This window comes from Caloenas nicobarica, chromosome 2 (genome assembly GCF_036013445.1).
Source record: "Caloenas nicobarica isolate bCalNic1 chromosome 2, bCalNic1.hap1, whole genome shotgun sequence".
Lineage (NCBI taxonomy): Eukaryota > Metazoa > Chordata > Aves > Columbiformes > Columbidae > Caloenas > Caloenas nicobarica.
In genome coordinates this window covers 60,931,277-60,956,251 of record NC_088246.1, presented here as the reverse complement: position 1 = coordinate 60,956,251, position 24,975 = coordinate 60,931,277, and the positions used below count along the sequence as shown (strand labels likewise).

General features: G+C 36.7%; 1 protein-coding gene across 1 annotated transcript in view; it reads right to left on the bottom strand.

Moving 5' to 3' along the window:
* CNTNAP2 (contactin associated protein 2) overlaps positions 1-24,975 on the bottom strand; it is a 1,184,740-nt gene that overhangs the window by 621,652 nt on the left and 538,113 nt on the right. The window contains exons 5-7 of the mRNA XM_065627584.1: positions 13,853-14,056; positions 12,244-12,428; positions 8,910-9,053 (exon numbers count right to left, since the gene is read on the bottom strand). Coding sequence (XP_065483656.1) covers positions 8,910-9,053; positions 12,244-12,428; positions 13,853-14,056 — 533 coding nt within the window. The remainder of the gene's footprint in view (positions 1-8,909; positions 9,054-12,243; positions 12,429-13,852; positions 14,057-24,975) is intronic.

Here is a 24,975-nt window from a genome sequence, read left to right as displayed (position 1 = left end):
TTCAACCTAGAGTCTACTGTGATCAATGCAAGTTGTATCTAAAAATGTTTTATTAATATTATCATTATTGTAACAATTACAATGTTGCTGGTATTTCTGTCTTGTCTAGCAGTGGCACCATTATATTTTGTACTGTACATACACACACACAATAAGAGGTAGTTTTTGCCCTGAAGAGTTATAGTCTGAGATAAAGCTTAGATGAAAGCATTAATATTACCAGTTCAAAGATGAAGAAATGAATCACAGAAAAACATAGGCTTGTTTGTTGTCACCGAAGAAGTGTATAACAGAGCAGTAATTCATCCTTTACATCTTTCCAAATACCCTTATATCAATGTGTCAATCAATACAATACACAAGGTTGTGAAAGAATTATGTATAATATCTCATGAAGAGCTAGCCTCTCTATTATGTTTCCTACTGGATAATACTAGATAAGCTAACACTTGATTTCATGAAACAGAACAGTAGGTGATCATGAACAATGCCTAATATTTGCAGTCAATAATTTTCTCTAGAAAAGAAATTCCAGTTTTCACACTGTAAAATTTTACTCTTTGCGAAACTGAAAAAAATCCAGTCAACTTCATTAATTTCCAAGGCTTTAAAATGTATCTGTAAACAAGACTAGAATTAGGGACATGGATTTTTCACTCTGATTCTCATGTCATGTTTCATGAAAGACTACAATGGTAGAATGTATTATGATTTGTTTCCTTAGAAATTGTAAATAATTTGTAGGAATCTCTATCCAGAATTGACTTTTCAAATTCAGTTCAATTTGGGAAGGCAAAATTTTATCTGACACAGTATGGAAATTATTACTATGACCAAGATAGCAACTCCTTTAATATTTATTTGTACATTAAAAAAATACCAAAGATTGAACAACATTTTCAGATGTATCTAGATGTTTAGAGATGAGGTTCACCTAAGCACTGTTCAGAATCCCAATAGGAGTCAGTCATCATCCTTATCACATAAGTACTTTTAAATTCCATATTACTGACTTCCTGATGTAAGCTTTTATGTCATGTATGTTTCAATTCATAGTGTATAAATGCATCTGAGAATTCGTCTTGAGAGAAGTTAGTGAATTTGGAAGCAAAATAGGAACTTTGTGTCTGAAAATATGTGGGAGGAAAGTCCTAAGTAATTTTTTTTTTAGAAGTAATTATTTTCAATTGGATATGGGCTAGATGATGTCAATAAGGAAGCAAGATTTAGCACTCATTTACTAATGTCCAAACCCACTACTTTTTAAAAGAACAACAGATCAGAAAACACCTTATCTGTGCCATAGGCAGATACCAACTGTGTGGCAGATTCACTTTCTTATATCATATTTCCATGGCAAAACTAAATGAATGAAAATAATAGTTTCCTGAGCATGCAGATTCTTAGATTACTCTGTGTAACCACCTCTTTTTCCTACAGAGTGTCAGAAGTTATACTGCCACATGGTCTACCTGTGTAGGCGAGTAGAACTAGCAGCAACTAGACTGCTAGTTGGAAGCCTCCACTATCACTTAAGAAACACTGATGTTTCCAATAATCTGGAACTAGCAAAGAGATTTCTTTATACTGATCTCCTAAAAGATTTGTTCCTATCTTTATGATAAAAAGTCATCTTTACAAACCATGTTCTTTTCATACACTCACGTTCCATAGAAAATGAAAAATATCTAAGGATTTAGGAAAATACTTCGGAACTATAGGAAGCTTTTAAATTACAGTGTGAATGAGAGAAATTACAACTACTTTCTGAGTAAAGGTAAAAAGGCAAAGGATTTCCCTTTTGCTGCTAAACTGCTTGGCTATTCTGGGCTTTTTGCTCTAAAAGTTGCCTAGACATTTTATTTTTACATTTTCAGCCAGCTAAGCATTAACTCAAAATAGTTAAGTCTTTTGTTTGAATAATTTTAGTCTGAACAATTCCAAGTGTGCTACAGAATACTTTCGGTTAAATCACAAACTTTACATACAGAAAAAAAAAAAAGTTGGAGAGTGGATGAAATACCCTTTGTTAAGCTTCATTAACATTCTCAGTGTAATAGTCACCCTGTGGATTAGAAACAACTTATGTTACATAGTTAAGGCAGTCCTGTGTCGACACTGAGGGCAACAGCATTTTGTAGGAGCTGACACCTCACGATTCAGTCACAGCTGCCAATTAAGTAGTGCACAGAAAGCATTTTGTTAGATGTTCTCAAGATTTTCGCTTGCTGCCTTGTTACTGTGAGGGAAGTAACAAGTTCTTCGTAACAAGGAGGCTTTCAAATCAAATAGACACTCTCCTGATATCCTGAGACATGGTGGGACAGCTCACATGACTGGAATGTGGTCATGGATGGCTGTGTCCTTCTCAGGAAAGACAGGCCAGCCAAGCGTGGTGGTGGAGTTGCTCTTTACATGAGAGAGCAACTACAATGTATAGAGTACTGTCCAGGGGCGGATGAGGAGGGAGTTGAGAGTCTGTGGGTGAGAATTAAGGGGCAGGCTGGCAGGGGTGACACTGTTGTGGGAGTCTATTACAGGCCACCAGATCAGGGTGAGGAAATTGATGAGGCCTTCTACAGGCAGCTGAGAGCGGCCTCGCAGTCGCAGGCTCTGGTTGTCATGGGGGATTTTAACTACCCTGATGTTTGCTGGAAGGGCTACTCAGCCAGCCAGCCACAGTCCAGGAGGTTCCTCCAGTGCATTGATGACAACTTTCTTGTGCAAATGGTGGAGGAGCCAACTAGGAGAGGAGAGCTGCTGGATCTCATTCTCACTAACCAGGAGGGTCTGGTTGAAGCAGTTAAGGTTGAGGGCTGCCTTGGTTGCAGTGACCATAAAATGGTGGAGTTCAGGATCTCGTGTGGCGGGAGCAGAATACAAAGCAGAATCGCAACCCTGGACTTCAGCAGGGTCGACTTTGGCCTTTTCAAACAATTACAGGGGGAAATCCCGTGGGCAAGGATGCTTGAAGGTAAAGGGGCCCAAGATAGTTGGTTAGCATTCAGGGACTGCTTCTACCAAGCTCAAGATCAGTGCATCCCGACACATAGGAAGTCAAGGAGGGGAGCCAGAAGACCTGCTTAGTTAAACAGGGAACTGCTGGGCAAACTCAAGTGGAAGAGGAGTAAACACAAATCATGGAAGGAGAGACTGGCCACTTGGGAAGAATATAAGGCTGTTGTTAAAGAATGTAGGGAGGCAAGTAGGAAAGCTAAGGCCTCCTTAGAGTTAAACCTGGCAAGAGGGGTCAAGGACAATAGAAAGAGCTTCTTCAAATACATGGCAGATAAAACTAACACCAGAGGCAATGTAGGCCCACCAGGGTGGGTGCCCTGGTGACAGAAGATACAGAGAAGGCAGAATTACTGAATGCCTTCTTTGTCTCTGTCTACTCTGCCGGAGGCTGTCCTGAGGAGCCCCGTACCCCTGAGGCCCCAGAGGAAGGCAGGGCAATGGAGGAGTTTGCCTCAGTTGATGAGGACTGGGTTAGGGACCAGTTAAGCAATCTGGACATCCATAAACCCATGGGTCCAGATGGGATGCACCCGAGGGTGCTGAGGGAGCTGGCTGAAGTCATTGCTGGACCACTCTCCATCATCTTTGCCAAGTCTTGGGAAACGGGAGAGGTGCCTGAGGACTGGAGGAAAGCAAATGTCCCTCCGGTCTTCAAAAAGGGCAAGAAGGAGAACCTGGGCAACTATAGACCAGTCAGCCTCATCTCCATCCCTGGGAAAGTGATGGAACACCTAATCCTTGGTGCCATCTTAAGACATATCAAGGATAAGAGGGTCATCAGGGACAGTCAGTGTGGCTTCACCAAGGGGAAGTCGTGCTTGACCAACCTCATAGCCTTTTATGAAGACATAACAAGGTGGATTGATGATGGCAGAGCAGTGGATGTGGTCTACCTTGACTTCAGCAAAGCATTTGACACCGTCTCCCACAGCATCCTCACAGCTAAACTGAGGAAGTGTGGACTGGATGATCGGGTAGTGAGGTGGACTGTAAACTGGCTGAAGGAAAGAAGCCAGAGAGTTGTGGTCGATGGGACAGAACCTAGTTGGAGGCCTGTATCTAGTGGAGTGCCTCAAGGGTCAGTTCTGGGACCAGTATTATTCAATATATTCATCAACGACTTGGATGAGGGAATTGAGTGTACTATCAGCAAGTTTGCTGATGACACCAAACTGGGAGGAGTGGCTGACACACCAGAAGGCTGTGTTGCCATCCAGCGAGATCTGGACAGGCTAGAGAGCTGGGCGGGGAAAAATTTAATGAAATATAATAAGGGAAAATGTAGAGTCTTACATCTGGGCAGGAACAACCACAGGTTCCTGTATAGGTTGGGGAATGACCTATTAGAGAGCAGTGTAGGGGAAAGGGACCTGGGGGCCCTGGTGGACAGCAGGATGACCATGAGCCAGCACTGTGCCCTTGTGGCCAAGAAGGCCAATGGCATCCTGGGGTGTATTAGAAGGAGGATGGTTAGTAGGTCGAGAGAGGTTCTCCTTCCCCTCTACTCTGCCCTGGTGAGACCTCATCTGGAATATTGTGTCCAGTTCTGGGCCCCTCAGTTCAAGAAGGGCAGGGAACTGCTGGAGAGAGTCCAGTGCAGGGCAACAAAGATGATTAAGGGAGTGGAGCATCCCCCTTATGAGGAAAGGCTGAGGGAGCTGGGTCTCTTTAGCTTGGAAAATGAGGGGTGACCTCATTAATGTTTATAAATATATAAAGGGTGGGTGTTTCGAGGATGGAGCCAGGCTCTTCTCAGTGACAACCAACAGTAAGACAAGGGGTAATGGGTTCAAGCTGGAACACAAGAGGTTCCACTTAAATTTGAGAAGAAACTTCTTCTCAGTGAGGGTGATGGAACACTGGAACAGGCTGCTCAGGGAGGTTGTGGATTCTCCTTCTCTGGAGGTATTCAAAACCCGCCTGGACGCCTTCCTGTGTAACCTCACCTAAGTGTTCCTGCTCTGGCAGGGGGATTGGACTAGATGATCTTTTGAGGTCCCTTCCAATCCCTAACGTTCTGTGATTCTGTGACACTTGCACGTATAGCACCTATTAATGTTAATGGCACTGAATGCATTTACGTCCTTTTTCACACCAGTGAATGCATTTATCGTGAACACCCTAAATGCATAAAAGACTTCTTGAGGAAGTAACATGCAATCCTAATTTCTCTGCTAGTTAGTATTTTCCCTACTGAGACACTGAGATTAATCTGAACTGGATTATCAATTCTCTCTAGGACTGTAATTCACAAAACGACTCCTCTTTAAGTAAAGCCCATCTGATACAGATTACTCACTAGGTCTAGGTCAAGAGTTTGAGCTAATCATAGAATCATTAATCTGCAGCTTCTCTATATAATAGCATCCCTGTTTTTGAAAGAGAAAGAGACCCTTTTCTGTAGATTCAGAGTGACTTGCTGAATAGTTCTCTGGGCAATGACATCTGGAAAACAAACATATAGTGTGCATTTATACTGAAACTGTTGGTCTTCTTAGATATTTTTTCATACTACATTGAAAGGGAAATGGTGAAAACATCTTAATTTGTGAAGCTGGAGCTTTGTATATGATCTTTCAGCTTGTTGCAAATTAGCTTCATGTTTACTTCTTATAAATCGATTTTGCCTATGCACATTCAGATGTTATCCCTTGTGGAAACACTACTGGGTCTTAAAACCTTTCCCAACTAATAGAGCTACCAGCTGCATGCGTAGCTTTCAAAAGAGAATTAATGACTTTATTAAGACCACAATACCTGTTAAGTCAGAATGGATCATACAGTACAGGCAATGTACTATATGCTAATGCCTATCATCTTATTTCAGTATTTTTCTTATTACTTATCCTTAAGATTAACATAATGTTTGCTTAATATAAACCATTTAAAGAAAACACTCATCTTAAGTTTGTATATGATGACACTCAGTAATACCTGGCATAGGAGCTGCAGAAGCAGGTGGAGCATAGACCTAGGAGATGTAAGAGGGAGGGTAGTATTTATAACTCTCCTCAGCATTTTTCGGTTACAAGTTTTAAAACTGGAGAGTGTTCTGCGGAAAATGAACCCAATTAGTCTTCACATTGCCTGTCCTTAATATACATTTGGGTAGGAAAATTTGATGAAGTGACTAAATTCCTAAACCCCAATTTCTCTGGACAACTTCTTGTTAGCTGCATATTCTAGTCTCTTCTCGCTGGTGATGCAAGGGTCAGTATTCTTCAGTTATGCAAGATAATGAAAGTCCTACAATGCTTGTTATATTTTAGTAGAAAACATAGAAGATGGACTGGAAGATTGTTTACAAGTGTATTTCCTGTTTCTATTGTAGTCTTGAGTCAAGTTGCATACAAGAGTTAGCATCTACAGTGCTAGTTAGTCACTGCCAACTCGTTTGCAACTTGGTTCGCAGACACTAATTCTTTGTCTCAGCCTTCCTTTTCTCCCTGACTCTCCCTTTTGGATATCTTTATCATTTGCTTCATTTATCTTCTATGAAAATAAGTAAGGCTCCACTAACAAAAGCAACAATAACTGCTCAAGACCATCTGACTCATTCTCTCCAAAGAGCTGTCTCCGTCTTTTGTACCACAAAGGACTGCCCAACTTTTTTCCCCTTTATTCTGACCCTTTAAATCTAAAAGAAATGTACTATTGCAGTGAATGTTGGGCTTTATTTAAATTAAAAATACTTTTAAATTGTCCTTACATCCTTACTCTTCAATAAATTAACGATCTGCTTGGTGGTGGTTTCTCGCTCATAACACTTACGTACATGAGACAAATCAAAATTATCATCTTATTATAATCTTTGATTGTCTGGGCCTCCTCATTCTGTAAATTTAACTTGTGAACTCCCTTTCACTGCGTGACTTTTGAAATTCAACTACCTGTATATAAGAATATTTTTTTGTCTGTCTCATACCTCTTTAATATTCGTCTTTCCTCCATTCCTGCCCCCCTCCCTTATGATACTTCTCATCACCACACTGATTACTTTGTGTTCCACTTCATCACATTTTATCTGTCGTGCCTCTTCAGGTAATACACAGTTTAGGGCAGGGTGTGCCTACTGTAATGGATTTCTACAGGACTTCCTAAAATGGAGCTTTGATCCTTGTTGGATTGCTTTATTGCCATCATCATAAACATGATAAGCAGCAGTGGTCTCAACTGAGTCTATTTTTCATGCTAATTCAGACTAAAAACTAGGAGGAACAAAGCTTTTGTAAGAAATGTAAAAATCCATGTTGATTTAGTTAAATTGATTTTGCTTTTGAAAAGCTGATGCAATTTAGGTAATTCTACTGAAAAAAAGGTCACATATTTTTATAGTCATTCTCAGAACTGGAAATCAACAGAACCATCAAATTAAACTAGTGAGCCATAGCCTCTTGATGCAGCACTAACACTGCCAAAGCTTCCTCTGTGGATTTTACTTTCATGTTACAGGCAACAGAATTTTAAAAACAAACAAAGGAAAAAACAAACAAAAACCAGAGAGGAGAGTTTACAGAGACTTTACAGGCCTCCTACCTATGCCACACTTTTGAAAGGATAGGATTTGCACTACAGAAACCTCTTAAGTAACACTTCTGTTCAGAAAGAAGCTTTAAGAATATACCCTACTAACTTGCAGTGGACTTGACTGTGTAAAATGGAAAGATTGCTCCTGTACAGAGATCTTTTTCTAAATGAGGCATCAATCTTTGAAAATCATGGTTACATTACAAGCTTAAAATGCACTGCAGGCAGGAAATCACACGCAATTTGGGGAAAAAAAAGTCAAAGATTCAAGAGTTGCCTTTGACAATGCTGAAGAAATTAATGTATAGAAAAGGTTCTATATAACAGGCTGTATTACTAAGTTTGTATAGGCAAATGCCACATATCCAAAATTGTCCTTCATATTTTCTTGTTACCTTGACCATTTAGCCATATTGTTCATACAGTTATATGGAACTTCAGTATTACTATACAAGCAGTAATCAAATGAAAATCAATTATTTGCAATACATCATTCCTGCATATATTAAATTTTACTCTTTATTACATAAAGAGGAAAGCAATAGTGAAACCATACGTATTATTAGCAGGACTTTGTGAAGGCTGTAAAGTTGTGCAGAAGAAATCCTTGAAAAACTTATTCAGACCATCTCAATCTCATGGCAATAATACATTTATTTCCTACCCACGTTGCATTTGCATGTCAGCAAGCAATTTTAGGAACACTTAGAGCCTTAAAAATACAGTAATTAAAGTTCATTCTTTCTTAATCATCCTGTCCATAAAGCCGCAAGTTTGAACATGAAAGTAACTATGAATGTTTAAGCAAGAGAAAAGATAGAATAAAATGTTAATAAGTTCTGTAATGTTAATATGCTAAATAATGATTTTCAAGTCTAATATCTTGAGGCTTTTCAGAGCTACCAGAAAGGCACACAGAAGCATTCACTTGCAATGACTTTTGCACTCCAGCAATCTAACTGGCTCTGCAGGGATGGAATATACCAGGATTTAAAGCCACAAGAAAACTGTAATTGATTTAATAATAAATCTTGTCTGTGCTAGTTTTGGACTACTATAATTTGAGAGGAAAGGAAAGCAGTACATATAGGTTCAAATGATTTTCTTTTAAAAAGTAGTTATCTGATACTGAAGGTTAATTTTGGAAAGATGAAACAGAGCCCTGGAAGTAAAATGCTCAGACATAGCAATAATAAAAAGTCACAAAGCTGCATGCAATAAGATCTTTGGGTATGTGATAATTTTTTTGTGTGTTCTGTATCATTCCAGTATATCACAAGAAGATGAGCTACACACACTCACAAACCTTCTAGTCTCCTTTAGAAGGAGCAGAAGTTTAGATGACCATTAAATGATGCTCTTACCACATTAGAAGGTTCCAATTTCTTCCTCTTGGCAAGGTCAGTGATATTATTGCCATTGTAGTTGATGCTTTCCATGCAGCCTTTGAAATTTTTCCTACTGTTAGAACTTGGCTTCCCAGAAAAAGGCATGCCTCCAAAGGTTATCTTTGAATGAAACAGAAAATGGTAGATAGTTACTGGAGGGCAAATACTTTCAAACAAATTTGCTGTAGATGTATTTGCTTTCTTTGAACACTCAAACATGGCAAATGAGAGAGCTGGCAACACTGCTAACAGAAAATAAGCACTGCAAGAGCGGAAAAAAAATCTGTAAGGAATTTATGATAGCAAATATTTATGGTAGTAAATCCCAAGTATTATTATAATTGTCCAAATAGTGAGAACACATACATCACAGTTGTTCATATATGGATTGCTCTTCTGATCGCTACTGAACAATATGTATTTCAAACAAAGAACTTGAAATAAATGTCCATCCCACTATTTTTCTAAACAAGAGCAGATATGAAATTAGCTGGATAATCTGATTCAAATAAGTCACTCAGCTCTAACTGTGTGTCAGAACTCAGACTACAACACAGCAGCTGTGGGCTCCAATGTGATACACTTGTTTCCTTTAAGCTTATATATCTGCTTTATCCAGAAGAATTTTACAGAATCACATAACTAAAGTTTTTATCCCCTGTTAGATAAAAGAACCTTTCACTACTGAGAACATGCTTTTATCACGTAGTTATAGTCAAGGAGGAGTTACCACATGAGTTAGCAGGCCAAATCAGCTCCATAGAGAACATGAAGACAACCACCACAAAGACTCAGCCATCAAGCTCAAACAGGAATTGTTTTTCCCTTAATGCTGAATTCCATTACCCTAAAACACTGGGTTATCCAGAATCTCTAGTGCTAAAAATGAAGAAAAACAAATATTTTACTAACTAAAAATGTTCATCTCTTGTGAAGTCTGTCCCGGTCACTCCATAGAGACTACACAGGTCTCTACTGCATCAGGGTCTCTTCTGAAATGTTTGGAAGTGAATAAACGCTACATGTTTTCACTAATATTTTGCAGCCCAAATCTGAAGAATAAGAGGCTCATGAGATCATTCTCTGCAATCTATGTTAAGTATTTATATCCAATAGACAATGGCATTAAAAGTAATGACACTTAGCTTCCCTGCCCCATGAATGCTCATAAAAATGCCTACTTGTAATCTGCTCCTGAGATTTGGCAGAGCCAAGCGTTTATATATAATTCATTGTTAATTCCATTTGTTATTACTGAGAGCAAGAAAATGTAGCTCTAGGGATACATTTTCCATTTTAAAAGCATGTAAGATATCACTTTCTATACCAAAGAGGAGGCTTTGATTTGGCACATAAGAAGAACTAAAGCTATACAGCTGAAAACCAAAATCTTTATAAAGACCACATACCAGTTATGTAAAGGTGTTTTGCGGGACACATCCTCAGGTATTATAAATTGACATAACTTGACTTTAGAGAAGATACAGCACTTTATATGAACTGAGGAATATGACAGTAATAATCTCAATGGCTGTCAAACATTCTTTTGCATGTTACAGTCATGTGTTTGGTCAAGAGAAAATGGAAAGGAAAGTATTTGGAAAAAAAAAGGAGAAAACTTGCAAAAAGCACATACCATGACAGTAGAGTTAAAAGGGACTCACAGGATTTTTTTCCTTTTAATCTTGAAAATGCAATCAGAACTCATTTTTATTCCTCTTTTGTGCTTAACTTTTCTGAAAGAGATTAACCTAGAAACTTCTATGAAAAATAGTTTTGATTCTTTCAGTTTATCCACTGTGACTAGTTTATCACAAGGGCAACACATTTAAATTTAGTCTGTGATGACTAAAACCAAAACCAGTGAGATAAATTGAGAGGAAAGGAAGGGAAAGAGGTTAAGACTCTTGCATTTATATGAACCACAGAAATATGTATCCACACACACTTGAAAAAGTTCCATTAAACACGAGGGATTCATACACATGGAGACTGAAACTTATCTTTGAGAACTGTCAGAAGAGAGGAAGGTGAATCTCCTCTTACTAGGGGTAGATTTATTGTATGCCATGTATTTGTTATGTAAACATGCTACACATACATATATATTTATATAAATATGTGCGAATCACCCAACCCTGGCTTATGGCATTCAGCCTAACTTTTTCTGTAGTTAACTCGCTTGAAAATTTTTAATAAAATCTATTTCATGTGAGTTTTCAGTAGCTCAATTCAGATCTTCGGTGCTCGATGAGTAATAGAGGTACAGGCAAATTTGCTCACTATTTTGCCATTATAACTAGTACCAAAGAAGTCATTCATAAAGATTTGCTGGAATGTAAGTAAATATTTGATTCAATAACATTTACAATCATAAGTAAATTTTTCAAACATTCATATCATATTCTTGATCAAAATATTGTTTGTAAAATATCAATACACAAGTTAATTCAAACTTTTCTGCATTACGTAATTTTCATTCCTTCTCACTGCTTACAAAGTTGCAAGGATGGAAATATATGTATTTGGCTGAGGCAACCAAATTGATTCTCATTGGAAACAGTAAGGAGTGCAAGAAAATCATTATACAAAGTTTGTAATAACCAATGTGCTGAAGAGGAAATGAACAAGTTCATAAAAGCAGAAAACAGAATGTAATCAAACAACAAATCCATGTTTAATTACTACCAACACTTGTGTGCATTAACCTGACTGATTAAATAAAAGTTTTCTTAGAACTTTCCTAAGTTCTTATTGCTTCTTTATAAAAAGAAGCTATTGATGCCGTATTTGTAAAAATACAAGGAAGTACCTACTTACGTAATACAAGAAAGATCAAGATTCATATTAGTAAAAAGGTGCTAACGTGTTTCCCTTGCTAAAAATAAATATTAACTGTCACCACAGAATGAGGCTTTCCAATTCAAGTGCAAAATTATCACCTGAATGGAATAACATTGTGGGATTTTTTAAAGTCTACTTTCTGCTTACAGCAACTGCTTTCACAGATTTAAAAGTAATGTATTTTTAGCTTGCTGAATAACATAGAACTCACATTTTAAAACAAAAGGCTGAGATGACTTTTACACCAGATGGGATCTGGCAGACTAATGAAAGGAAACTTAATTTACACCTAAGAGAGAACAGCGTTGGAAAGAAAATTTCAGGAAATATAAGGGAAAAATAATTTAAACAGATGTACAAAAAAGTAGCAAAACATCTCGAATTATATACGTTTTCTTTTATCATCTTATTGGACTTATCTTTCTAAAGCAAATTTGAATGAAAACAAACAAATTTCACTGTCTACCTCATAATCCAGGTCCAGGTAATCAAATTCTCCATTGGTTCTGAAGTGCTGCATGCGTCTGTCCAGGGTGAGATTGATGTTTCTCCCGTGGCGCTCTATGATGATGGAGTGCCAGTGGTGATCATCTAAGAGGCTGCCTGTCATCACAGATGTGTGGCCATAAATAGAGCCAAGCTGGTTGCTGCCTAAAATGAGATTAGAAACAATAGCATTTCTCACCTCATACCAGTTAGGCAAACATTTTCCTCTTGCTCTGTCAATATTTCAACTGAATCATATCAGATGCACAATAAGCTGAAGGAAGACAATCTGCTGTGAAGCTAAGGTCTGCCCAGTCAAGGGTTGCTGCCACAAATAAAAAATAGCTAGATCAAATACATCTGGTCAGTGAGTGGTATAAATAGTTATTTGTAATAGAAGTTATTTGGAGGCAAACCAGAGAAGTAATACCTACTTTCAGTTGTAAAGTTGTTTTCAACTAGGAGTTTCCTGTGTTTTCACCCCTATCCTACAGAAATGAAAAGCTGTCACCTTTCCTAGAATGGCCTTTTGGCCAGGTCCTGAGCTGCCCTGGAATTACACTGATTTATGACTGTTGAGGAAGACAGGGTGCTTGATAATAGACTTTGGTAACAAATCCTCTTTTTTGTCTGATGACAGCAAACACTTAAACGAGTTCTATACTTCATACACTCTGCCAGTATAGCTATATCAGTGAGCATATAGGAAAAGGCTCAATGCAGACTGAGCTAATAGCAGCAATAAGTGTCTTCTTCTAACATAGCTTATTTTGTTCTTTCCTCCTGCAGTAACCTTCCTATTCTGGAAGTCAAACTACTAGCAAGAGTACAGTTTTGCAGTCATCTGCTGTATTTTCCAGTGGCTTTTGCCAGTGTAGCTATGTTAGTCAAAGATCACATCTCAGACAAACGTGGGTTTTTTCATAATAAAGTACTTCATAAATCAGGTCACTTATGATCCTGTAGTCTTTCACTGGGAGGGAAAAAGGAGGCTGGAACTAGTGTAACATACACAGGACTCCATCATGAGATTACCTGATAAACAGATATGTCTTCTTTCCTTTCCTAGCCCTACTTCTCAGATTCCAGAAAAGCTGCCGAACCTCAACTTCAAGTGGTCTGTAGCTTCAAAGAATGATACCTTTTTTGCTACAAGGTTTCTAAGGGTGACCTTTAATCCTCTTGCACTGATGACAGGGTTCTTCTCTCACAGAAAGCCATGGCTGAGGAAAAATACAATTCTAGCAAGGCTTTTTTTTTGTTTGTAACAAGTTTCTAATAACAATCTATTGATTATATTGTTTTTCTGTGTGATCTTATTTTCGTGGTATCTCACACAGAGTAAAAAGGAAGGAATGGAACAGAAAAAAAAGCAATCAAACAAAAAAACCAACACCAAAATAAAACAAAACCAAACCAAAATGACCCTCCTCCCCCCCAAATATGAAAAGAGAATTAATAACATCTTCATCAAATTATCTGATTATGTGGCCTATCATATCACTGGGGAAAAAAAAGCATGTAATATTTGGCTTAAAATTTCTTGGGGGGAGTTAAATAGCACATAAAACTAAACAATCGAAGCATACCTAAATTCAAATTTAGAACAAGTTTGGCTTTCTTCAGTTCCAAGGTGATATAGTCTCCTTGCTGTCCTTCTCCGTGGAAGATTACACCTTCACTTTCAGATGTTTTAAATTTCAGAGAGATGACATCTTTCAATGTTTTCATTTTCTTGTTCCTGAATCTGTATGGTAACACTACGTGGCCATCAAAATTGATAACATCGGCCCCTAAAGGAAAAAACAAGTAACATTGTTGATAAGTGGTTGTATATTCCTGTGGCCACTGGAAAAACAGACATGCCATATGCAGATCGTACTTGAACAGAATAAAAAGTATGCAAGTGTGATATGCACTGTAAATACATTTTATCTTGGTCACAATTTAATACTATAAAAAGTAGGAACCAGGCAGGACATAAATTTAATCCATAGGATATAAAAAAAGCAGATTTGGGGGACAAATAATACAACTGTACTCAACATCTTTTGGTTTCTCTAAAATATAGTTGCTGCCATGCACACTTTTGTAATTATAGTTGAAAATGGAAGACTTCTGAGTGATCATTGATAATTAATTTGATACTTCTTTAAAATCCAGTATAGGTATCTCTGAGGACTGTAAACAGCAAAACATGAGCCCCAAAAAATTGCCTAGCAATTTTATAAGCTTCCTCAAAGTGTATGTAAACCACAGCCTTCTCTAGTTCAGTTTTATACTGAAATCTTGGTTAAGTTGTGACCTCAACTAATTTTGAGAAAAAAAAAAAAAAAGTTCTGTGATTTGGGCTTATTTTTGTTTCCAGGTTTGGTTTTATTCAAAATCTGGGAAGAAAACTGAAGGATGCAGTCATTATAATCTAAAGTCAACCCAATATTCACACAAACGTCACATAATGACACTACAAAATTTCACGTTGTCCTATTTTTATGACTTAATCTCTAAAGAATGAGCAACAATTTTCCACAATTTTCTGGAGGCTAGATCCACAGTAAAAGTAGCCACAGAACATAATTCCATTCAACAGACATACTTCTGCTGAATATTGAATATTATATTTTAATCAGAGCTCAGTAAAAATTGTAAATAGATAATGATTTCTAAAAATTTATACACATTTGTTTAAGAAATCCCCTTTGTAAACTATGATCATTTACAAGTGCCTTAGCAACTATTTGTATGAGCATTTCATCCTCACTATTCACAACTGACAATTTAAATAGTAACTAAGCAAAATTCTTAAAAAGGAATTAATGGAAAAATATTTATATTTGGAAAAAAAAAGTATTTCCCACCTATATTCTTCAAAAACATTCACAATTCTTATTGGCATACCATATTCATACCAGCCATTTCATGCTTTGAATGAAATGAAGGATAGCATTTTATCATTCTTCGACCATAGCTAATTTTTGCCTACTGAGGGCTTCTCTTCAGTGACTGCTCACAATTTTAAAAAATTTCTAACTTGTGTTTGCTATGATGGTGGGAAGTAATTTAAACCTTGCAGACTCCATCAAAATACAGAAACAAAACCACTCTTGTATAATTAACACAGAAGAATCTTTTAAAACTCCATTAAAACACTCCATTAAAACACTATGCCTAAGTAACTGAATACATTTCAATTTGAATTTATATGGCCTACATCAGCTGATTACGCAAAACCCTGTTGCTTTTGTTCTTACAACATATGTCAAACACATGTTTAAAAAACGCTAACTTTCAACTAATCTCTGAAATAATATTTTACACCCTGATTCAGAGAAGAGCCTCAACAAACATGTACATCCATCCTTCTCTTGAGAATTTAGGAACCACCAAAGTCGTCTACAGAGTCAAGTTTTGCTACTGTTGTGTCCTCAATTGCTATTAAAGGACTGGTTACATACAGCATCTCTCTAGGTTGATTTTTCACATTCTATAATTTCCATAAATGGCTTTCACAATGATATAAGAGCTACTTGAGTGTTAAAGAAGAGCATTCAATCAAGCTTCATGAAGTTTAGCATTTATTTTCTAGAGAAAAGTCTGTAAAACCGTATCCACTATTTCAGAAATTATTTCTATTTCATTGTTCAGTCAAAAAAATCCACATCTTCTGTTCATTAAATAAAACGCACCCAATTGAGACTGAGATTGCAGTCATGTTGATTAAATGCCTATTCATATATGCTTACATTATTGAGCACAGCATGTTTTCAAATATGAAGACCAACACATTATGCTTCCATCATTCAGGATTTTCCCCACAAATAACTAATATAATAAATAAATAGTTCTCTACTACTTCCAGGTCATCTGCTCTGCTGACACAATGATCCTCTGCACGCTGATGAAGTATGTGATTTATTTCTGGTTGACATAACCATTTGTCCTCTGTACATCTTTAATAAATACGTATGTATAATCACAATACGGTCATTATCCTCAGTTAATACAAAATGTTGACTCTCTAGAGATTATTACAAATTGCAGAAGTTAAGGACTTCGCTACCTTGCAGAAACTATGTTTACAGTTCCCCAAACTGATATGGGGGAAGCATGGCAGTGGACAGTTGACCTATAGGTCCACCTAATTTACACTAAAGACAAAATTATGGATCTCAGTGCAGCATGGATCATCAGAAATTGTGATTTTAACTTCACAATACTCCTGCTTTTTAAGCTTAAGAGTTTTAAAGATTAGAAACGTTTTCTGCAAACCATGCATTTCAGAGTTTCCCTGAGATCAAAATGTAAGGCATGCTATCTTGTACTCATTAGCTCAGACACAAAGACCACCAGTATTAATGGAAGAAGCCTTAAGCATGTCAAAAAAAAGCTGTGTTAAACCTTGAAAGTAAATCTAATCACTCTGCTCACGTTTTCAAGTTAGATCAGAAAAAAGTCATAGAAATAAATTTTCTTTCTCAATTCACAACAGCCAAAAACTCCACAAAATTCTTCCTGTGAGAGTCAAAGAGATCTAGAAGACAGAGGACGCAGATTCTATAATGCAAGTTTCCTCATGTCTCCATAAGATGCGGTACTTCTCCCTTCTAAAAGATTAATGAGCATATGCAATGCCATTCCTGTTTCACAGTAGTTTTTTAACATATTTGAATTGGTAGCATCTGACTGTCACCAAACAGATGGGTAATAGTCACTGAAAGATTTGAAGGCTCTTTCCAATGGCCAAGATTTATGGCTTTTTTTTCAATGCGTAGCCTTTTTAATGGACCACATTGACCCATTACCATGTTCATGGAAAGGAGGCCAAAGGGAAGAATTTTAAATTTCTGAATTTTCAGTTCCAATCACTTCTTCAAGTTATATAGAATCATATGCTGAGTCTTCCATAGCATTCTCTCACCCCTAATTACCAGGCTATAAATAATCCATGCCATTAATACCTTCCATTCTTGCCATTAGTTGCATCACATAACTGGCAGCACCAGTTCTAGACTCTTCTTGCCATTAGAAAGAAGAGAGGCAGGTAGACAGAAGTTATTTACACAATAATCGTGCAGTCTCTGTTCGTCTCTATTTCTGATTAGACAACAAATTAAGATACTCAGACCCAAGAGTGTTAGATATTTGTTAGCAGTCAAACTCTGCAATGAAACAGATTACAACCATATAACTTGAACCTATTCCCAAATCTTCCGAAACTTGCAAAGACTTCTGATGAAATTATAAACATTGACCCCCGTATTGCTTATGCAAACTAAATAGTGAGGAGACTTTATTCGGTATATAAAACATGAGGACTACAAATTGACTGCAATCTTCCATCTTTATGAGTATTTAATCTATAAATCATGTATATAAGAGTGCAGCAATATATATCAGAAATATCACTTTTCTTTCTAAAATACACTTTACAATACGCATTCCCATAATAAATACTTATTAAGCTCTAAGTGAAACTAAAACTCTCAGCCTGCTCTGGTGCTGCTGAATGAAAAACGTCCAGGAATGTGAATCAGCTCAAAATTAAAAATCAGAATGGCATGTTGTATTTGCAGTGCAAGAAATCCATTAAAAAGTCACTAGCATGCAAGGAGGATGCATTTTCTCAGGCAGAGATGCAGATGTTGTTCTCAGAAATGAGGCCATTCTGGCTCATATTCTGAGTCTATATTCAGAAGCAACACTATGTGATTTCAGAGGTGGAGTAATCATGATTCAAGTAAACACATTACTTCTGGAGTTTGTTTTGAAGAACAAAGGAACTGGTTAGAAAATATTGTAACAGAGATTATATCAACTCTTTCTTTTTGCTTGCCTTTCAAGCAGTCAAGAGATACAAGAAGTGTCTTCTTGAGATTTTCGTGTGTACCTTTACAAAATAACTTTTAGAAAAGCATTAAATCTGTTTATAGAAAAAAATTACTACGTGAAAGTCACTCTGTTATCACAAAAATCATACTTCTACATAATGCAAATTTGCTATACAGATTATACTCTTTTGAATCTACATACAACTGACTGGAACAAATGCTACAAATAAAACAAAAATGATGGACATTACAGCTTAAGCAATCTTCATTAAAAAATATACATCATGAAAATATTATTCCATATACAATGTCAGAGATTATCTTCCATTAACATTTGTTAAATTTACTTTCTGATGGTGATAGGAAGCCCTATACGGGGTATATAATCTTTTCCCTAAGGCCAGCTGATACCACTTTGTAACATCTGCAAAAGTGACCTTAAATAGTCAGGCATTTGATCCACAGCTGATCAGGACAATGACTTGACTTCTGTGGGTTTGTGGATTGATGACATGTAGCCTGTGAAAAGGCAAATATCCTTTTTGTATCTATGCTGCTGTTGCAGTTATGCATACGTGTTCATCATTATTTATTGAGGCAAATTCATATCACACACTTTAACAAAGCTGAGTAAAAGTAGCATATTAATCCAAAATCTAGCCCTGAATTGCCATGTTTTGAAAATAATTCCATTTAAGAAAAAAACAGCAGCAAACTTTGATTTAATCAAAGCTTTTTTTATGCATAGCTGTGCTGGCAGCATGCAGATGGGTCTGCATGATAATTCAGTCACCTAAAGATTACATAGCAATTATGTTTAAGAGTTATCATATGTAGAACTGTGGTAATTACTCATGTTCCTTCTATGATGACACTCGGTTATTTAATATTGTGACAATTACCATGATTCGGAATGGTACTTAGACAGTAAACCATATAATTCATGTAATTGCAGTGTAAATATATATTTTTTTCTCATCCTTAGCCACTGAACTACCAGCATTAGTAAGAGAGAGACCTATGCCATCACATACAGTACGTTCACCTGCATTCAGAGAAGTCTGACTGTTCTCAGAGGCCACTACTGCAATGAGGGAAAATTTTTTTTTTAAAAGATTAAGTGCAAAAATAGTGAGAAAGAGAAGAAAATGCAGAAAGACGGGGGCAAAAGAAACTGAAAATATGTTTTTTTAAAAAATACATTTAAATAGAAGTACAGCTCCCACTACTTTTATTTCTCCCCTATTGGATTTCATATGATATAGATGGACTAGATAACACTACTGACATCTTAAAAATACAACACCTCTTTCAGTTGTTTGTGAAGTTGTGTTAGGTCTTATCCCAATATATGTCTGAGATGCCACATTAAAACCATTTTATTAGCTAATGGCATCACCACGTTCATTTTTCCTCTAAAGAATAATAGTCAGAAAGCCTTAAAAATATCAACAGGAAATTGGGTGATAAATATGACACCACTCCCAAATCTTGAAGACAAACAAGTCACCAGTCACAGGTCTTCCTATCCCTGCTTTTGGCCTGTACTTTTGGCCACATGCAGGATTTGGCAAAATGTGGTCAGGGAATCAAATCCGTATAGAGACATTATATTTGGTGCTACAAAATAATTTATTAATTAATTAGAAAGAAACAACTTCAAATCAGACTCAAGCTCCAGAACTTCTGTATTTCCTCCCTTTCTGTTGAGAGAAATATAACTATCCTCAATGTCAGCATCTGAAGGATGAAGTGGTCATTCACAAACACTCAGCACCGAGACCTCGGCACAGCTACTTAGTTACTTTGACCAAGGAACTGCATGGAATTACTAAGAAATCCCTGTTATCAGACATGGTAAACCAACAGAACAAGCAGAACAGCTAAGTACTTTCCAGAAATCAACATTATTAATTACAAATTTAACATGCACAGGTATTTTTAAATTGCTACTGATCTCTGAATGATTGATTCTACAAAGCCTGTACAGAATATTTCACTACGATTAAAAATACAAAAGTTCTGTACTACTGATCCACAGTGACCTTAGGTAAAATTTTCTCACTCCATTATTTCTCCTCCCTTATCTCTATTTCATCTGATTAAATCATCTGTTTAGATTAAGAGATTTCTAGGGAAAAGATCTTCACTTGTTATGTTCTATTATTACCCAATCATGTGAGCATTATGCCTGATGTACTAATACTATAGTAATAAATAGTATTAACCATGCACTGAGCATCTATCCTCTGAAAACATCACAGATGCATCAAAGCATCTCTGGCTGGGCCAAAGTATTCCGCATGTGTAGTTTCATTTGTTGTAGCTATTAGTCACGGATACTAAATTATCATTATCACAAATATAAGCACAAAACCAGTGTATTATTTACATATTTTACCAGCAAAAACTAGGTTTTCTCCTAACAAAGCAAGGGATAAGGCTCAAAATCATGTCAAAACCAAACTCTCACTTTGTTCTTACTCACAAAAAATAACATACACATAAATTACTCCAGAAGACCATAATCTACTTTTTCAGTAATTCCAAATACTGCCAATATGACAGCATGTCAAATTTGCCACTGGAGTCTTTGCAGCTTGAATCTCAGTTGCACTAAGTTAGCTGAGCTCATGTTAGAGATTAATTACTACATCTAATTGCACCAGAAATTGAGGAAGCCACTTCCCAGCACAGCAGCCAAAAGATTGTTTCCTCTTTTATGTTTTCTTACAATGAGGCAGAGAGCCAAAGGTACTGTGTTTGAACATTGCCTTCAGGCACTACAGTCCAGCCGTAAGGACATGGGCAACGCAGTGGCTTGAAAGCTACTGCAGTACAAATGACACTGCCTTTGCTCTCTCTTTCAAAAGGCAATGCATCTGCCACAAGGTGAAAAAAAACCCAACCCAACCAACCAACACAATAAAAAATCTCAAACTAACAAACAAAAACCACACAAGACCTAATACAGATACAGTTGTATCTTGCATATACAATAATGTATAATTCTTCATATTCTAGAAGCATAAAGTGAAGGAATGTCAGTTTTAAGTTTCTGTTGCCTGCTTAGCTTCCACTGCACTGAATCTGAATCCTGTCATTATCTGTCAATGAATCTAACTCCCAGTGATGCCGATGCTTGAGAAAGAAAAGGTAAATTTTCTATGAGGTTTGGAATTATTTTCTTCCTTTTCTATACATTGAAGTATATATGGCAATGCAGTATCGAAGCAGCAAAGAATGTCGAGGTGTATTTTTCACTGAAGTCTTGGATAAAAGGCACAAACTTTATTCTTATATTTTATATACCTGCCAGAAACTCTGAAGATAAATCTGTGAGGAAGTATTCCCTTAGGTGGTGAGAATGCCTTGCCAAACTCTGAGTGCAATATCCACTGAAGATATGCCAACAGCACTCAGTACTTTTGAAGTTTTCTCTAAATTTCAAAGCACAGGCATTTTTTCCTGTTACTATTATCATCACTGTTGTTATTATAATGCCAGTATACTACTACTATTTTTGCTAGTTCTTGTGCAGATATCTATAAATATGTGGCTCCTTGTCTGGGATAATTTACTGCCTAATAAGAAATAAATTCAACAAGTGAAATGAATAAGCAGTAGAAGAAAAATAAAAGGAAGGAAAACAATATAAAAAAAATGTAATCTAATGATGACCATGGCTAAAAGTGTTCCGTCCCCCCACTCCTTTTTTTTTTTTTTTCCAGTAGGACAAATGGGTACTTTCTCTAAACCACATTGCTAAACAAGCTAATTAATGCTTAAGACAATAATTTTGTGATGAGTGTTGTGCTGGTTTGACTGAAAACGGGTTAATTTTCTTCATGCAGTTAGAAAACTTTCTTTTTCATAGCTAGCATGCTCATTATTTGGACTTAGTTTGAGAACAAGAGGTAACACCCCAGCACAGAGTTAATGTTTTTAATTGCTCTGGTCTGAGAGCCAAGGACACTCTGAGCTCTGCCCACAGGTGTGAGGCATTGAGGAAGGGGGGCATGGATGGGGCAGAGCTTGGCTGACATCCAGACTGATCAGTAAGAGTATTCCATCCCATTGGTGTCATGCTTCATATTTAAGGAGAGTTGGGAGTTGGGATCTTCTGGATTGCTCTTCTCTCTCTCGCTCTTGCCTGCTCTGGGGCGCAGCCAGGGAAGTTTGGTTCAGGACGTTTAGTCTGGCTTTTTGCCATTTTGCAGAGGCCTCTCAGCCTTTCTGCCTTTTTCCTCTCTTTTCTCTCTTTGTGATCAGCTGTTCGGGACCAGGGACTCGGACTGACTGCTCAGTTGTGGATGGAGTTCATTTGGAATCATCTCGAGTATCTTTTATACATATATTTACTAGTAGTGTATTAGTATTTTATTATTTTATTAAACTGTGTTTATCTCAATCCAAATTTCTCCCTTCCCTTTTGATTCTCTCCCCTATTGGAGGGGGGAAAAAAGCAGGTGGGGGGGCGGTGAGTGAGCGCCTGTTGCGGTTGTATTGGTGGCTTGGGTTAAACCATGACAAGTGGACACACCAGTGCAGTGCTCTACAGAGTTACACCTATTTTCTGTTTTGTATCATGTAAGATAAAAGCAGGTTCTCAGGGAAAATCTGGAGGTCTGGCAAGGCATTATTTAAAGCATATACAGAAGAAAACACTAAAATATTTGAAAGACTTTTGAACTCCAAATATGCCACTATGCTTATACTATAAATTGGATAAATGAGGCAATGAACATGTCTATAGTGTACTTTGTAATTCAGCTTTAAGCTTACACATCCTAACCAGGGTTTACAAATTAGACCATACTGAATTATATGCTCCTATAGTGGACTGCTAACAGTACTGGAGAGCACTGTGGTAAGACTGCAATTCGAGATAATGTTCAGCTCAGATAAAAACTATTTCTTCCATAATCTACTCTGGTTTGTGACTCCAGAAAGCCAATTACAATGCATGGTCTATTTGCAGTGTGTTTCTCTGCCAAATTCTAATTATTCAATTGCTTAAACAATGAGGTTTTTTCCAACCAGAAAAATCTCTGAGCTTACCTGTATATTGTAGTGATATTTTCTAAACAAGGCTTTTTAATGTATTTTTGTCCTGAGAATGTAATTGATCTTACTGTTGATGCACGCTTCTCTTTAAAACAATTTTATTCAAATAGTTAAAATTCAAATTAGGAAAAAAAAAATGAAGATTGTTCTGAAGACCCGGTATTTTTAACTATCTTTGAACTACAAGGTGCAAATTAAACAGTGCAGTCTTTATAATCTCAAAGTTATACTGTCATGATCATCTGCATTCAACATTGATAAAGTGAGAGGAGGCAGGTCATAAAATCATTTCCTTTTACTAAAACCTCCTCCAGTGTTTCTGGCTGTAACAATCATGCTTTAGTTAATAATTTTCCAGGCCAAAGTACAATAGTATTCACCAAATGGATAAAACAGAAGCAGTTTAATACATGAGTTTTTATATTTTAAAGCTTTCATATGTATAGAATTGCAAAGGTCATGATTGTAGGAGGTAAAATTCAGGCATCTTGCAACTATGCACTAGAATCAGTAAAATGTTCTCTATGATTTATTAGTCTCTAGCTCTGGTACTTCCAAATACATTTGGCAAAAAAATATATGTAAAATTGAAATAATCTGAAGAAACCCAGCTTTTTATGTTTTACTATGCTGATTTACAAATTAGAAGCATTCCTCGCAATCATAAACACATTTAGTTCTAGCCTTCATTGTGAAACCTGTCATTTGATATTGGATGTCAATGGAAATATTAAAATGTATAATTAAACTCTGAAGCCAGGTACAGTAAATAACTTGATTTACTTGAAAATGGCTAGCCTCTACTAATGTTTTCACTGTTTATTAAGAAACTAAATCACAAGAGCTCCAGGTCAATAAAAAAGGGTCATTCTGGCTCACATAGTAAATGGACAAAACAAGCCTCAATCCTTAAACTGCTGAGCTTGCTCATTACTTACTAAAAAAACCTACAGTGAAGAAAGAAGCTGTACCATGTTATACAACATTTACACTCAATTTACTCAGTGAATAAATGAGCTGCAAAATGGACAAGACAATCTATCAAAACATTAAGGGAACAGATGACTAGCTGTAGCCCTCATTTTAGTGCTTACAGTTGCATGAAAACAGGAAGACACACAGTTGACCTACAAAACACTGATTTAGAATTTCTCTTTCTAATTTCGTTTTGGGCTGATGCCACCCAATTCAATAATCTGATGGTATATAATCTTTCCACACATCTTTTAATGTCTGGATGCCCTAAGAATACTCATTACTCAAGGCCAAATTCTTCTTTCTGGCTCACATTCTATATCCTTTATTCACATAATTGCTCTCAAACACATATTCTTTACTTCTTCCAACTATGAAGCTCAAATTTAAATTGAACTTTCAAAGGGAGCTGCATACACACTGATTAAGGAATATGCAGCAGGGACAGTTTCAAGCTTCTGCACTCAAAGAAATCTCATACAGCAAAAATCTTACTATTGTCATTCGAACTTCTGCACTTAACCCTAAAGAGCAAAGAGTGCAAGGCCTGAGTCTCAGTTTTGGCCAGAGGACACTCATGTTGATTCTAGTGAGTACCCTCACTACTGTCTGAGGCACACAAATGTGTGCTATTAAAGGCCATCTCTGATGGATGTATAGCCTTCCCTTTTTTCTTCCTGCTCTCAGTCTGACGCTGCTACTAATTCCATCTTGATGCACCAATTTATTTTAGGAAAAGAGACACTAAGATGGAGCATATGGCATACTTTCAGCTACTGCATTTCAATTAAAAATGATTAGTTAATACAGGCAAATGCTTTAGCATAAATGACAACGAAACA